This window comes from Podarcis pityusensis (genome assembly GCF_964106645.2).
Source record: "Podarcis pityusensis genome assembly, chromosome: Z".
Lineage (NCBI taxonomy): Eukaryota > Metazoa > Chordata > Lepidosauria > Squamata > Lacertidae > Podarcis > Podarcis pityusensis.
The window spans coordinates 8,680,736-8,696,238 of NC_138044.1; the positions used below are offsets into that span (position 1 = coordinate 8,680,736).

A 15,503-nucleotide genomic window follows, 5' to 3' on the forward strand; every position below is an offset into this window, starting at 1 on the left:
TGTCTGCTGTGCAATGTTGCCTGACCTGCTGCTCAGGCTGGAGCAACCTTGCCTCCTCTGCATCTTCAATTTTCAGAGGGCTGAGCCCCCTGCTAAGGAATATTGAGGGGGCTGATGACACCTCTGACCCCTAGAGTTGGCATGCCTGATCAGGGGTAGGAAATCTCAAGGCCAGGAGACAAATGTGGCCCTCCAGGCCTCTCTGTCTGCCCCTTGGAACTCTCCACAGTCTCACCCAGTTGCACTCCTCATCAACCCTCCTCAATGCCCTCCTTTGATTGGAGCAGGGGCAGTTGCCCAATCCTCAATTTCCTTGGTCTAACATACCAGCATCTGTTCATTTTTTGCTCTGGGATTAGTAACAGTTTTGGTGAAGAACCCCTGTTTGAAGTCTATGATTGTGTAAATGCCCCCTTTGAGTTCCTCAGCTCTGTGTGAGATGAGTCCTTTATTGCCTTGCTGGCTCTGGAATCAATGCCACCTCTCCATTGGAATGAATGGAACCTTTTCAGACACTACAGTTTGGCTGGAGAGGATAGAAGACACACAAACCCCCCGCAGCTGCGTCACACTTTGCCTGTGGCAAATGGCACGGCCTGATACTGGAATTTCTGTGTCTGCCATCTGTATGGAAGGGGAGGCTGAAGTGTGTGTGTGTGTGTAGAAGAAGAAGAGAGTGGCATCTATTGTGCAAACTGGTATCGGCCTCGGGAGAAGCCAGCCTTCCTCCAAGTGGTCTCTTCTTCACACACACCAAATTTCATTCGTACAACAAGACTGTGAGGTAGGCTATGCCAAGAGTTGGTGATTAATACAAGCTGTCCCAGAGTGAGGATTTGAATCCAGGTCTTCCTGGCCTTAAATCCAGTCCTCAGCACATTTTCATTCGATCCTTGGCCTAACTTCAAGCAGGTGAGAAGGAGGGGGCTGTGGGAGAGAGGAAGAGGCGTGCCATGCCCACTCTTGCCTTTGGACACGCCCACTGTGAGCAAGCACAGCCACCAGGTAACCTTCAAGGGAATGTAGGCTGCAGCAGAAAGACAGTTCCTCATCTCTACCTTGCCTGCTGCCCTGCAATGGCATTCTAGCACCACTGAAAGTTCCACAATTTCCCCCTTTTATCTACCTAAGTTTCTTGTTCCTGGGATAAGCCTTGGGTTTCTTGCAGGATATCCGAGGAGAGAAAGCAGCAAAAGAGTGTTACAATCAAATTGGGTTGGGAATCTTTTTCACCCTGAGGGCCTCATTCCATTCTAGGCAGCCTTCCCAGGGCCACCAGGGATGGACAGAGCCAGAGGCAAAAACAGACCGAGCAATGAATGTAGGTTTTACCTTTGTTCAGTAGGCTAGTTTCTACGCACAATCATCCTTCTCTATTGCAAGAGCAATTCTCAGAATTCAAGGACACAGCCAGGACATGTGGGGGCGACTCAAGAAGGATGCAAAGCAAGGCCACTGAAGGGGGTGGACTGGGGAGATTTCTGAGGGCCACACAGAGTGGCCTGAGAGTCCATGCCAGGGGTCAGCAAACGTTTTCCGCAGGGGGGGCCGGTCCACTGTCCCTCACACCTTGTGGGGGCGGACGGACTATATTTTGAAGGGGGGAATCCCCCCCAACGACTCTCCCCTCCCTTCTCCACAGCACTGGACAAGCCCCGGTGGCTGCTTACCTGTGCCTTGTGAGTGGCAGGGGCTGGCAGTGGCAGCGGAGGGACGGTGAGTGGCACGAAAGGGCTGGCTCAGAGAGGGGCTGCTCTGCTTTAAATGGCGCTCAGCCAACTGTGGCTCCTGTGCCTTGCGAGTAGCAGGGGCTGGCGGTGGTGGTGGAGGAGGGACGATGAGTGGGGCAAAAGAGCTGGCTCTGGAGAGGGGCTGCTTAAAATGGCGCTCAGCCAACCATGGCTCAACAAAGCCCAGCCCCCTTCCTCCTCTAGGCAGGGCAGGGAGAAGCCAGGAGGAGGGAGGGAGGAGGCGCTGCCGCAGTGGGGGGGGGGGGAATGGCACAGCCTGAACAATCAGAATCCCCACAGTGATCCACGTGGCGAATCCTGGACCATCTGTGGGCAGGATCCAGAAGGCAATTGGGCCGGATCCGGCCCCTGGGCCTTAGTTTGCCGAACCATGCCTTTGTGCTGGAGTGTCAGGCTAGGGTTCGTGACATTAAGCTCTCCAGCTTGCCAAAAACTGGAAAGCTATTTAGGGACAGTTCCTGGAAAACCAACACTGTCAACCAGTTTTGCTGTTTTCTCTCAGTTCTGTCTCCAGGGACAGCCTGTGTTTGCTGACTGCCATCCCTCGCAAGGAGAGGGCAGTTGGGGCATGTCTTACTGGCCTACAGAAATGTTAACCATTGAATGAAAAGGCCAAAAAAAAAGGGTTCTTTGAGAAAAATATGAGCCAACTTTCCTGACTACCATTCAAACTCTCTCTTGCCTTACCCCCCTACAGCCTGGGGACAGGATATGTGGAAGTGCTGAATGAAACTGCAATGTGACCTACTTTTTTTCCAAGGCTCGTACCACCCCCTGACACCCCTCAGCTCTTTGCAGAAGCAACGATGAAACGGCTCAAGTGAGTCTCACTCCCGCCTTGTTCCCCCCCCCCGGGAGGTTATTCCACCACGCCACCCTGCATCAATCTGCCTTATCAGTGACTGCGGGGATGTCCAATGCAACAAGGGATGGCTTTGAAGCACAACACCTCCGCCTGCAGGAGGAGAAGGAGGAAGATGAGCTCAAGAGGCGTGCAGATCCGGACGGAGACCCCAGCGTGGGAAGAAGCAGGCTTGTGGGGAGCCTAGATCGGCAGGGTGTGTCTTCTCCTCAGGGGATGATGGAGGATGTTGAACGTCTGGAAGAGCTTAAGAGCAACCAGGAATTTTTGGCAGAACGCAACTGGGAGTCTGACTTGGGTGAATGTCAGGACTTTGAATGTACAGGGGCAACCAGCCCCGGGACTTCTGCAGACCGACACAGTGAGTAGCACAGGAGATCTGGTTGACCCTTCTCTATGAACACTGGCCAATTGAGTGAAAGTAGATTATGACAAGAAGGAGGCTGGCCTATTAGGGCAAATGGGGCACTGCCCACCACCCTCAGCGAGTCCTCAGCCAGTCTCAACCTGCCTCCCTTCTTACTTACATCCAGTCCAGGGGGTGGTCCTGCCTGCCAACTTCCTCCTCCTCAGTCTGAAGTGATATCCTTTGTAGAACTCAGCAGGGAGGAGGAAGAGAGGGACAAAGCTAGAATTAGTTGACTCCAACTCCCTACAGTCCACTCTATCAGCACCCATGAACACTACGCCACCCGTGTCCCAACACGGGACCAGAGAGGCAGCTGAGTAAGGTTATCAGTGGTTTTGGAGCTACAGTGCCCTTTAACTTCCTACTGTTACTAGCAAAACCAGAATGAGAGATGCAAAATGCAAAATGTTTTTTGCAAATTTGCATAATTTATACAGATGTCATAAACTCAGCTGTGCCTGGCATGGAATTTGTGTGGAGTTTTAATGTTGTGAAATACACACACTGAGGCCAAATGCCAGTTCTCACACTTCTCAGATCTTCTGAATGATGAAGCTGGGGATGAGATAGTTGTTTACCACATGGCACATAATGTGGAGAAAATGAACAGAGGTTTTTTTGTTTTCTTCCATACTGCTAGAACTCTGGCTTATTGGATTTGGGACAGACAAAAAGATGGGCACATAATACATTATTCAGTTATGGAACTCCCTGTCACAAATGTGGTGATGGCAGTCTGGTTCAGATGGTTTTGAAATTAGGTGCTTTCATGTATGCCAGATCTGTCAGTGTCAATGGGGCACAAAAGGTAAATTGAACCTTCATGTTCAGGGGTAGTATACTTCTGAATGCCACTTTCTAGGAGCAGCAGGGAGGATGGCTGCATACATTACTCTCCCCTTTTCCATTTTATCTCCACAACAACCCTGTGAGGTAGGTTAGGCCGAGCAACAGTGACTGGCTCAAGTTTCTGCAGAGTCAGCAAGAGGGTGTGGGGTGGGGTGAATTAATTATGCCAGTGGGTGTGCTCTAGGTAGGACTAACATTGAATACAACCCTTATGTTTGATGAGGAAAGGATCTAAAGGCCTTCCTGAAATTTTGGTAAAGTCGTGAGGTCTTAAATGGAATTACTCTGAGCTCCTGGAAGGGGTCTGGGACTTTTAATCTAATTTAGTATTTTAATGCCTGCCTTCTGCATTAAGCTACATGATCAAAAGTGGGATATATTTAAGCATTCTCTTCTTCCTTCCCCACAGAACATCTAGAGGACAATAGAAGCCCCAATGATCAAGGTCCGATTTCCTACTGGCATCCACAGAGAGACCAACTTTTGGGTGCCCCAGAAGATGACCAGGATCCAGGCAGCTCCCAAGATCTGGAGAAACAAGCAGGGGAGTTGGATGCTAGCAGTGAGGGAGAGACCTACCCAGAGCTCTCATATGAGGTCCAGTACGGCTCAGAGTATAGCACCAGTCCTGAGGCACTGAGAGACCCACAGGCCTCGTACAAGAGCAGCAAATCCTACAGTTTTATCTCAGAAGGTGGAGAAGAGTTTTCTGATAACTCCAACCTTAGTGCCTCTCCTTCCAGGCCTCCTTTGGAATGCACCCTCTTGAAAACAGATGCCTATGAGCTTGGCAAGACTCAGAAGTTTCCAGAGGAAATGGCACTTACTTCCCCATCAAGGAGAAGTCCTCGTGGCAGCTCTTTTGGGGGTTCCATGGGCAGCAGTCATAGCCCCTCGTTTGTAGACCATGTTCCAAATTTTTCCAGCATTGAGGCTGAGACCTTACCAGAATCCTCCTTTATAGAGAACCTGGGCCACCCTAAGGAAGGTGTTGACAAGGTGGTTGCCACTGCTGGCAGAGCCAGAACAACTCACTGTTTTCCTTTAGCCCCTGTTAAACCGAAGGAGAAGCTTCTGGAACCAAGCGGGGCAATGGAAACATCTCACACCCTGAGGCAAGTTGGCTACCAGCAGCTGGGAAAGGTGTGGAAGCTGAAAACAGATGTTCCTCATGGACTGCCATCCAAATTCAAAATGCAGTCCAGGTCCCTGAGCCCACAGGGGAGAGCTGCCTGGAAAAGGGCAGGAGAGTCCAGTTTGAGCAAGTCTGTTCAAGAAAGTAGTCCAGTAAACCTGGCAACAACTGACACTTTGCAGTATGGCCGAGGGCAGCTCAACTACCCGCTTCCAGATCTGTCCAAAGTGGAGCCTCGAGTGAAGTTTCCAAAGAACGCACAAAGCTACCATCCACCCCGGGGGAAGACCCCCCCAGCGAGGACCAATGAATCTGGGAAGCCAGTGGTCTTCAAGTCTCCTGCTGAGATTGTCCGCGAGGTGCTGCTGAGCAGTGGGGAAGGGTCTGTGCAGAAATGTCAAGACCCCACCATTTCTGTCATTCCCGAAGAACTCAAATCCCCAAGACAAGCTACAGTGCTGGTGCATCAACTTCAGGTAATAGCTTCAGTGTCTATTGTGAAAGTTCTGAAGCCACACATCGACTTACTTCTTATTCAGGCAGATGGCCTGTGTCTGAGCTTGTATCCCTTAAGAATGTAAGAAGAGCCCTGGATCAGGTCAAAGGGAGCCCATCTAGTCCAACACCCTGTTCTCACAGTGGCTAGCCAGATACCCCAATGGGGAGCCCACAAGCAGGAGCTGAACACAACAGTGTTCTCCCAAATTGTAATTTCCAGGAACTGGTAGGTATTCAGAGAAAGACTGCCTCTGACCATAGATGTAGAACATAGCCATTGGGATAATTTCAAATTGTTTGACACCCCCCTCCATTTTCTTAGCTACTTGCTGTCCAGTCATGGAATTTGCATGGGTTGCAACCAATGTTAGAGTAGATATATTGATAGTCTTGTCCTCTATGAATTTGGCTAATCCTCCTTTAAAGTCATTCAAGTTAGTGGTCATCACTACATCTTCCAGAATCAAATTCCATAGAGTTGTAGCCAACTAAGTATCACTCAGAGCCCCAAGAAGCCAGAAGAATTATTGTTAGCTGTAAGGGGACAGGAAATCCCAGATAAAGTAAAAAAAACACCTCTTCCTTTACGCAACAGCTACAGGAAGGGTACTACATACTATGTACACACTAAAATGTGGAAGGAGAAGAAAATTCCGCCCAAAGACCAGTGGTTGCTTAAACTAATAGAATATGTAAAATCAGCCGTGATGATGACCAAAATAAGAGCTACAAAGGGGGAAAACAGTATTGAGCAAGTGGGAACAACTTTAAAAAGAAACTGTGTAAATATAAATTTACAAGTAGGGTTAAACATTTTAACACCGGTAAACATAACAAAGAGTGAAAGATAGAGAAGGGAAGGATTGGAAAACTTTAAGAGTTGCAGAAAACCAAAGTGATTGGGTTGGTTAGGGTGTCAAGGGAAAATAGGTTGGGAAGTCCAGGCAAGAAGGGCTAGGAGATGATGTATGTAACTGGGATAACTATAACTGATCGTTATTTGCAAAAATTTTTTAAAAAAGTTTCACTCAGAGTAACTCAGTCATGTACACTAATTTCAATATACCTACTCTAACATTGGATGCAACCAATGCAAATTCCATGACTGGATAGGTAAAGGTAAAGGGACCCCTCACCATTAGGTCCAGTCATTACCGACTCTGGGTTGCGACACTCATCTCGCTTTATTGGCCGAGGGAGCCGGCGTACAGCTTCTGTGTCATGTGGCCAGCATGACTAAGCCGCTTCTGGTGAAACCAGAGCAGCGCACAGAAACACCGTTTACCTTTCCGCCGGAGCAGTACCTATTTATCTACTTGCACTATTGTGCTTTTGAACTGCTAGGTTGGCAGGAGCAGGGACCGAGCAACGGGAGCTCAACCCATTGTGGGGATTCGAACCCACCCACGTCTGTGGAGGGGGGTGTCAAACAATTTGAAATTATTGAGTGATTGTCTATACAGAACTCATCACACCTATACAACCAACATGTGGGGAGAGGAGTGGGTGAACACTGTTCTCCATGAAATGCTAGTTTTCTTTGCATGGGGATCTTTTTTATTTTTATTATATGAAAGAGCATTTAGGAATGCAGGCCATCTGTCATCTGGCATGGTACAGTATTAGACATTAGTTCACCACCACAGGAAGAGCTAGGCCATGCCATGGGTAACTGAAAATAAAGGAGCCCTAGGATCTGTAAAACTACCATCTTGCCAATCCTGTCCCAACAAAAAGGGAATGCTGCAGAAATGATGCAACATGTGCCAGTTTGCATTTCTTTGACATGATTTCTTTTCCTTTTTTTGTGGGGCGGACGAAGGAGTTATGAGCATTCATCAGACTGTGCTGTGAACATCGCTTCCAACACAGTTCTATGGTTCTTATATTATTAACTGTTAACCAGTCAGCCTGGGCTCCTGTCATTGGGGTTGACTGGAACTCTAAAATATGAACCTAACAGATGCCAAATGCCTTTCTTCTTTTTTTAGGAGGACTACCACAAACTGCTGACAAAGTATGCTGAAGCTGAGAACACCATTGACCGGCTACGGCTGGGTGCAAAGGTAGGATGTCTCCAGCTTGTTTGAGGACCTAGCACTGTCCTTCATCCAACTGTATTCTGTCATGCTAGATTTCTGTGTGTAGGACAGGAATGGGGAACTGGATCTGGTGAGCAGGCTGGATTCTTACCTCTCAACCACCTCCCTCTCCCACTGCAGTGGAGACTGGCCTATTAGGGAGAATGAAGCACTGCCCCACCAACCTCAGTCTGCTCTCAGCCATCCTCCACCTGCCTGCCTTCTTAGATACCACCACTCATGGGGATGGCACTGAATGTCAGGTTCCTCCTCCTCCATCTTGGTGTTGACCTTTGTAGAGCTCAGCAGAGAGCCTAGAATCAGTCAGCTCCACCTCTCATTTGCTCTGGCTCATCTCACCTCTGACTCCACCTGCCATTGGTCTCCCCACACTGTTGTTCTCCCTGCCTTCCACCCTACCAGAACTAATGGGCACCACCTTCCACTGCCCTGTGGGCCAAATCCGGAAGGTGATGGGGCCACTTACCCATCAATCACCTGGCATGACAATGACATCAGGTGTCCCATTTTCCTTTGCCCGCACAGTTTGGCATTAAACAATGCAGGCAAAGGTACAGCAATTTATAAGTTCCTGCGATCACAGTGGTGCCTGCAAACCCCACTTTTTAACCCAGCTGCTGATTAGGCAGATGGTGCACTGATGATCAGCAATTTGGATGGCTTCAAAAGAGGATTAGACAAGTTCATGGATGATAAAGCTAGCAGTGGTTCCTAGCCACAATGACTGTGCTCTGCCATCACTGTTGGAGACAGTAGACCTCTGAATACCAGTTGCTTAGAATCACGTGAGGAGGGCTGTGACACTCAGGCCCTGCTTGCAGGTTTTGCACAGGCATATGTCTGTGGAAGGACAGATCGTGAAGCTGAGGCTCCAATACTTTGGTCACCTCATGAGAAGAGAAGACTCCCTAGCAAAGACCTTGATGTTGGGAAAGATGGAGGGCACAAGGAGAAGGGGACGACAGAGGACGAGATGGTTGGACAGTGTTCTCGAAGCTGCCAACATGAGTTTGACCAAACTGCGGGAGGCAGTGGAAGACAGAAGTGTCTGGCGTGCTCTGGTCCATGGGGTCACCAAGAGTCGGACACGACTGAATGACTAAACAACAACAACAACATGTCTGGCCATTGTGAGCACAGGATCCTGGACTAGATGGGCCACAGGCCTGATCTAGCAACCAGGCTCTTCTAGCAAGGCCCCCTCCCCACTTTATGAAGGAAAGAGTCTGTTTAAAGGAGAGAATGGGAATCATTATGTTTTGTTTTTTAAGATATACCCCGCCCCCACACAAGCACTTTTGGTTCCAGGTTCCTGTTTGAGTCAGTGAGTCAGGCAGCCTGGCCTCTGCTTGAGCAGGAATGTGAGAATACGAGAACGTGCCTAAAAGATGAGCAGCTCAGGGTTGCAACAGGTTTTCCCCCACCCACCCCTTTCCTGTATCTTAAGAGCTGTGTCTTTTCAAACCACAGCCCAGCAAAAGCAACCACCATGGCAACTACTCAGAAAGAGGAAGGAAGATGTGGGACATTAATTAAAAGAAGTCTTAAGAACATGAAAAGCTTTAAAATAGGGTTGGAGAAATTCAAGTCTTATCAGTGGCTGGTCACCATGATGGTTGTGCTTGTGCCTCCATGGTAAGTTGCTAGAAATCACAGGAGGGGAGAGTGCTGCTGTGCAGGTTTCCCACAGTCATATGAACGGCCACTGTGAAAACAGGATGCTGAACTAGATGACCCTTGGCCTGATCCAGCGGGCTCTTGTATTATTATGCTATGTTCTTAACAAAAGAAATATATCTGCTGGGTCAGGTCAATGGATGATATAATCAGCATTCTGCTTCCAGAAGTGGTTAGCCCAGTGTTGAGAAGGCCACTGGCAAGGCAACTCTCCTTTCTAGTTGTCGTTGTTTTGTCTTTGATACTCTGGGTAAAGCACTACAGAATTTGGAGGCTCTGTTTGGCTTTCATGCAGAAAACTAGTTAGGGATAAGGGATAAAATTGTTTGGCTTGCATTATCTTATCTTAATTTGACCTTCCCAAATCAACATGCAAAGGTATTATTGTGGCTATCTTTCAAACTTCTCACTCCTCCAAATTTTGCAATGCAATTCCCCAGCTAAAAAGTGCATGCGGAAAGAGGGAAGTGTGTTCACCAATGCCTTTATTAGTCAAAATGACAAACAAGTGTGCATTCTATACGGAGAAATTGCTTGCAGAAAATGTGTATGAGGCAAAATTGCATCCAAAAATATGTAAAATAGATGCATTTATTACCCTGATCTCTAAACAAGATAGTGACTTAACAAAGACTAAAAATTACATATCTATTTCTTTACTGAACTATGATTATAAACTATTTGCTACAATTTTAGCTAACAGACTAAAAAGGACATTGATTGAGTCAGTCCACAGAGACCAAGCTGGTTTTTTTATCAGGCCATCAAATGAAGGACAAAATAAGAAACGTAATTAATCTAATAGAGCATTTGGAAGTAAGAAATGAAAAGCAGACCACACTAATCTTTTTAGATGCAGAGAAAGCCTTTGATAATATTTCATGGTCATTCATGATTAAGGTATTAGAGAAAATGGAATAGGTAATCCTTTCCTTTCTGTTGGGGATAATTAAGACTGAAATCTCCAGGTGTCGGAAAAGGTTATTTATGTATGCAACAACAGTGGCTTGTGTTTTGTTAGCCCCAAAATGGAAAATGAGCGAGGTCACAACCAAAGAAGATTGGCAACTTGCAGACTTAACATATAGAATAAGAGAACAAGAAGAACATACATTTAAAGAAGATTGGAAAACGTTTATTGAATATATGGAAAATAATTGTGTACCATTGAAAACACTGGCAGTATTAATATAAATTCAACAGTGTAAATAAGTTTTGATGGATGTGATAATAGAAGACCGATTGGTATACCGTAGTTTTTGTAAAATATACAGGGATATAAGATATGCAAAATGAACCATGGAAAGAGAAGAAGGGAAGTCATTGACATCTTAAGTATGTAAAATATTTATCGGAAATTGTAAAATAGACAATTTAATAAAAATCATATTGAAAACCAACCCCCCCCCCCCAATACGTAAAATAGGAGAAATTGGAAAGTGTACATATTTGCTTTTAAATAAATTGCAATAATTGCAAACTGAACTGGAGATGGGGTAAGCTGAAGACTGAAAAATGAGAGAAACTAAAACTGACAGACATGTCCATTCCTGTTGCTGATAGCTGTTGATGGATCTAACATCTCCATGAATTTAACAAATCCCTTTTAAAACCTCTTCCGAAAGTAACTGCCATCAGTATTCTGGCTCAGATGTAGAGGACACCACCAGTAAATTCTCACCCAGCCTTGTGGCTCAGTATACAGGGGCATTTAGACAAATAGTGAAGCTTATAGTGAGTCAGATCTCAGTGCTGCCTACACTGACTGGCAGCAGCTCTCCAGGGTTTCAGACAGAGAGCTTCTCCCTCCTCTACCTGGAGGTACAGGAGATTGATGTTGGGACCTTCTGCATGCACAGCAGACGCTCTACCACTGTGTTACAGTCTCTCCCTAAAAGGAAAAGGCTTCTTTGGAAACTAGATTATAACTGAATGTGCATGAGAGGTATAGTAGAATGGATTTCCAGGTCTGTGGTTCACAGAGGGGTATGTGGGAGGAGTTTGAGAGAGAGGCATACTGCACAGATGGCAAGGATTAATGAAATCCAGCTTTAGTCCCCGCCAACTGAAAATAAGTGAGCAAGGGTGATGGAGCGAGGAGATAAGGGATTTTCCTCAGCCCCCAGAGCTGTTTGTGAATGGGTAATCAGAAATGAGCTCATATGGCCTTCCTGAGCAATTTTATTTTGACTCTGGCAACATCAGAAGTTGCTTTCTTTCAGATAAGGCTATTTGTTTATCTAGCGTGGTATTGTCTAATGGCAATGGCTCTCCAGCTTTTAAGGAAGGGCTGTAGCTCAGGGGAGGGGAGTGGGCAGAACATCTGCATTGTATGTGGAAGGTACCTGGTTCAATCTACAGCATCTTCAGTTAGGGATGTGAAAGACTCTGCTGCCTGAAACCCTGGAGAGCCTTCCAGTCAGTGTAGACAGTACTGGGTTCAAGCAATGAAGAGCCTGTTTTCCATAGCTTTCTGACTGATCCTTTTTAACTGGAGATGTCACAGATTAAAACGGGGGTCTTCTTCATGTGCTCTAAAAGCAGCGCTACAGTCTGGAATGTACTCTGTACATGTTCAGAGGAACTGTATCAGTTCTTCAAATAACCACTGGCATTTAAATAGAGAAAGCCACCCCACACCTGATTTCCACCTCTTGATTAAGTCAGGGCAATGGACATCAATGCTATGACCATTCATTGTCCAGCCTTGGTAGGCAAAGTGAGTCCCAGGGCCTGAAGGTACTTCATGGGGAAGAGGCCATCTGCAGTTCAGGTGGAGCTCCATGCAGATCTAGCACCTCTTCATAGTTCTTCCCCATGACTCCCCTCCTTACCCTCCTCACCCTTCCCAGCACCCCTGTGTTTCAAAATCATATTTGGATTGAATAACCCCATGGATTTCTTCTTCCTCTCAGGTGCGGCTGTACTATGACCATTCAAAACCCAGCCATGGGGTCCAAATGGGGACTGTGGCTCAGGCCTCCAAGGTCGTAACCATCAGCATCCCTCAGGCCAGGACAGCTGAGGTCACAGGGAGCTCTAGCTCAGCACCGAATACTGCTTGGAACGAAGGTAAGGTCTGAGAAATCTGTGCACCATCCTTTGGAAGAAATAACATTTGCAGGAAGTTCACTTTGGGACAAACAGTAAGGTCTGGATGAATATTGGCTAGATCTCTGGTGCTGGTAGCTAAATATGGTCCCATCCCCCCAAGCCCAGCCTCTGTCCCAAACTACAATCATTTGATGAACTTGCTTAGATCAGTGGTGAGTAATGTAAAGGTAAAGGATCCCTGGACAGTTAAGTCCAGTCAAAGATGACTATGGGGGTGTGACGTTCATCTCACTTCAGACCGAGAGAGCTGGTGTTTGTCCACAGCTTTCCGGGTCATGCGGCCAGCATGACTAAACTGCTTCTGGCACAATGGAACACCATGACAGAAGCCAGAGTGCTCGGAAACACCATTTACCTTCCTGCCGCAGCGGTACCTATTTATCTACTTGCACTGTTATGCTTTAGAACTGCTAGGTAGGCAGGAGCAGGGACAGAGCAATGGGTGAGTTCCAACGGCTCTCTAAGTCGTTGTTAGATTCCAGTTCCTAACAGCCCCAGCAAGAAGGGCAAGCGTTTGGGATGAAGGGAGTTTTAGCCCAACAATATATAGAAAGCATCATGTTGATTACCCCTGCTCTACCTTAGCTGAGCCAGCAGAATAGCAGGCCCTTGAAACTGAGGTGTGCAAGGCCGAAACTCCAGGTTCCTGATATGGTTCTAAGAACTATCCCTGGCCACATCCCTCACCTGATCTGTGCCTTCCTTGAGTGTTTTTGTCTGTGTTCTTCAACCCTGATAGTGCTTTTTGGGTAGAGGATAGTGGTGGAGGTCTATGAGTGTGCATAGAAACTAGCCTACCGCACAAAGGTAATTTTACTGTTTACTGACACGCACTATTCCACCCACTTTTGCCTCTGACCCCACCTATCACTAGTATGTGGCCCCCACAAGGTGGTCCAGAAGGGAATGTGGCCCTCAGATTCAAAAAGATTCCTCATCCCTGCCTTAGATGCCCAAGCAGTTCTATGTACCTTGGGATCCTTCCTATATTTTATCTTGGCTGGTTTTTTGTTGCTTTCTAACTAGCCCTGAAGACCATCTCCTATCTCAATATGTCAGTTCCTATAGACTACTAATAAATTCATTCTTGTGAGTGTGGATCCTGGTGTAGCCAAAACACAAGATGAGATTAGAGTGAGGTTTTGGTGTAGCCAAAACACAAGAGTGAGGTTAGTAGCAGTCTTACGGGAACTCCAAGCTTTGCAGAAGTGCACAAAGGAGAACAAACTTTATTCAAATAAGAAAAGGGGGGTGCACACCCAACAGTGCAATAAGAAGTGAGCATGCTCAGTATCCACAAAATGTCGACTGAATTGTGTGGGTAGGAGAAATATAAAAGCAGGAAAGAAAGTAATGGATTGGAGTAGTCTGGAAGAGAACATGGCTAGCTAGACTGTCTCCTCCACGCCTTCCCCATTCCTTAAGCAGTTCTGATGGGTAAGATCTTGCTAGATTTGTTTATCTCAATGCATAAAAGTTTTGTCTCCTTAAATTGCAGGATTTTCTGGCCCTCAAGCAGCCTCCTTTCCTCTTCCCAACTCCATGGGTTTGGGCAATCCAGCAGCAGATGGTGCCACCGCCACATCAACACCTTTTTCAGGAGATCACTTGACACACCTGTTGGCTTCCCAAGCTAGCAAATTCCAGACTCAGGCAAGTTCACAGCTTAGAGCCAGCAAACTGTTTTGAAGTGCATGTCTGTGTGTGACTATTTGCTTCCCTCTGAATCTTTGTGCAAGCAATGCACACAATTCAGTACTATTTTTCTAGAAAAAGAGGTGACGGAACTCACCATGAACGCCTCTCTTATAGTGGCAATGGCACCCACCTAAGAGGAGCCGGAACTGAGTTCCGACAAGTTCCAGCTGAAATAACCCTGCACACACCCATCCAATTCAGTGTTTTAGAACTGTAGCCTCTCTTAAATAACAGTCCCCTTTAGCTACTGTTGCAAAACTGATATGCACACACACTCTCAGTTTCATCTGCTCACCATCCATGAATAACAACAGAATCCCACTTAAGAGAGGGAGGAGAGTTGGATTCTTAGTGTGGCATTGGTTTGTTGTGCTTGTTTGGTTGCTAATTGGTGATGGGATCCAATTAGCCTTGTTTCTTTAGTTAGCACAGTTGATGACATGTAAAAGGAAGGGAGAAAGTGAGTGCTGTTAGGGAATAATGAGCTTACTACTGGTGTTGTTATGAGTTGGCAAGGTGTCTTCACAGGTTGTTTTTCACCCAGTTTGTTGGTGCCAAGACCAGCTGGTGGTTTTTGCACTTTGTAAGGTAAAGGTAAAGGGACCCCTGACCATTACGTCCAGTCGTGGCTGACTCTGGGGTTGCGGCGCTCATCTCGCTTTATTGGCCGAGGGAGCCAGCGTACAGCTTCCAGGTCATGTGGCCAGCATGACTAAGCCGCTTCTGGCGAACCAGAGCAGCACACGGAAACGCCGTTTGCACTTTGTAGGGCTGTGCAATAAATCACCATATCGTTGAATACGGTATTGAAATAACATAGTGGTAAGTGTTTCAACAAGGCAATATACCAGTGAACAAAAGGTGGAGATTCAACAGCTTCCCAAGGAGTAGCTCAGCTGAACCGTACTTTACAGATACTTTGCAGATATTTTGCAGGCATGGTGTCTCCAGCTTTGTTTGCTCTTTCCCTCCTCCCTTCTAACCCATAATAAATTAAGATATGCCCTCACACAAACCAGCAAACTCTGTCAGCTTTACTGGTATCTTTCCACTTAGAGCTCAGCTAATTATGCAGAACCTGCTAACTATTAAAAACAAAGCATATTAATGCACTTCAGTTGCACAAACATACATTTCAGTTTGCAACTGAATCCTCACGAAATACTAACTGTATGGAGGTGACTTTATGTTTTCACCTAGAGCAGGGGTCAGCAGACCTTTTCAGCAGGGGGTCAGTCCCCTGTCCCTCAGACCTTTGGGGGGCCAGACTATATTTTTTTGGGGCAGGGGGTGATGCAAGAGCCCCACAAGCCCCACTGGCTGCTTACAAGTTGGCCACGGCAGAGGGATGATGAGCGGTGCGCGAAAGGGCTCTGGAGAGGGGCTGCTTAAAATAGCGGCTGCTCGA

The 15,503-nt window shown here is 46.8% G+C and overlaps 1 protein-coding gene across 2 annotated transcripts in view; it reads left to right on the top strand.

The window, feature by feature from the left end:
* AKNA (AT-hook transcription factor) overlaps positions 1-15,503 on the top strand; it is a 60,313-nt gene that overhangs the window by 19,218 nt on the left and 25,592 nt on the right. The window contains exons 2-6 of one of the 2 annotated variants that reach the window (XM_080990788.1): positions 2,449-2,974; positions 4,281-5,482; positions 7,496-7,570; positions 12,199-12,355; positions 13,896-14,050. In XM_080990788.1, the coding sequence (XP_080846914.1) occupies positions 2,662-2,974; positions 4,281-5,482; positions 7,496-7,570; positions 12,199-12,355; positions 13,896-14,050 (1,902 nt within the window). In that variant the 5' untranslated portion in view covers positions 2,449-2,661. The remainder of the gene's footprint in view (positions 1-2,448; positions 2,975-4,280; positions 5,483-7,495; positions 7,571-12,198; positions 12,356-13,895; positions 14,051-15,503) is intronic. The other variant, XM_080990789.1, reaches the window with a different exon arrangement.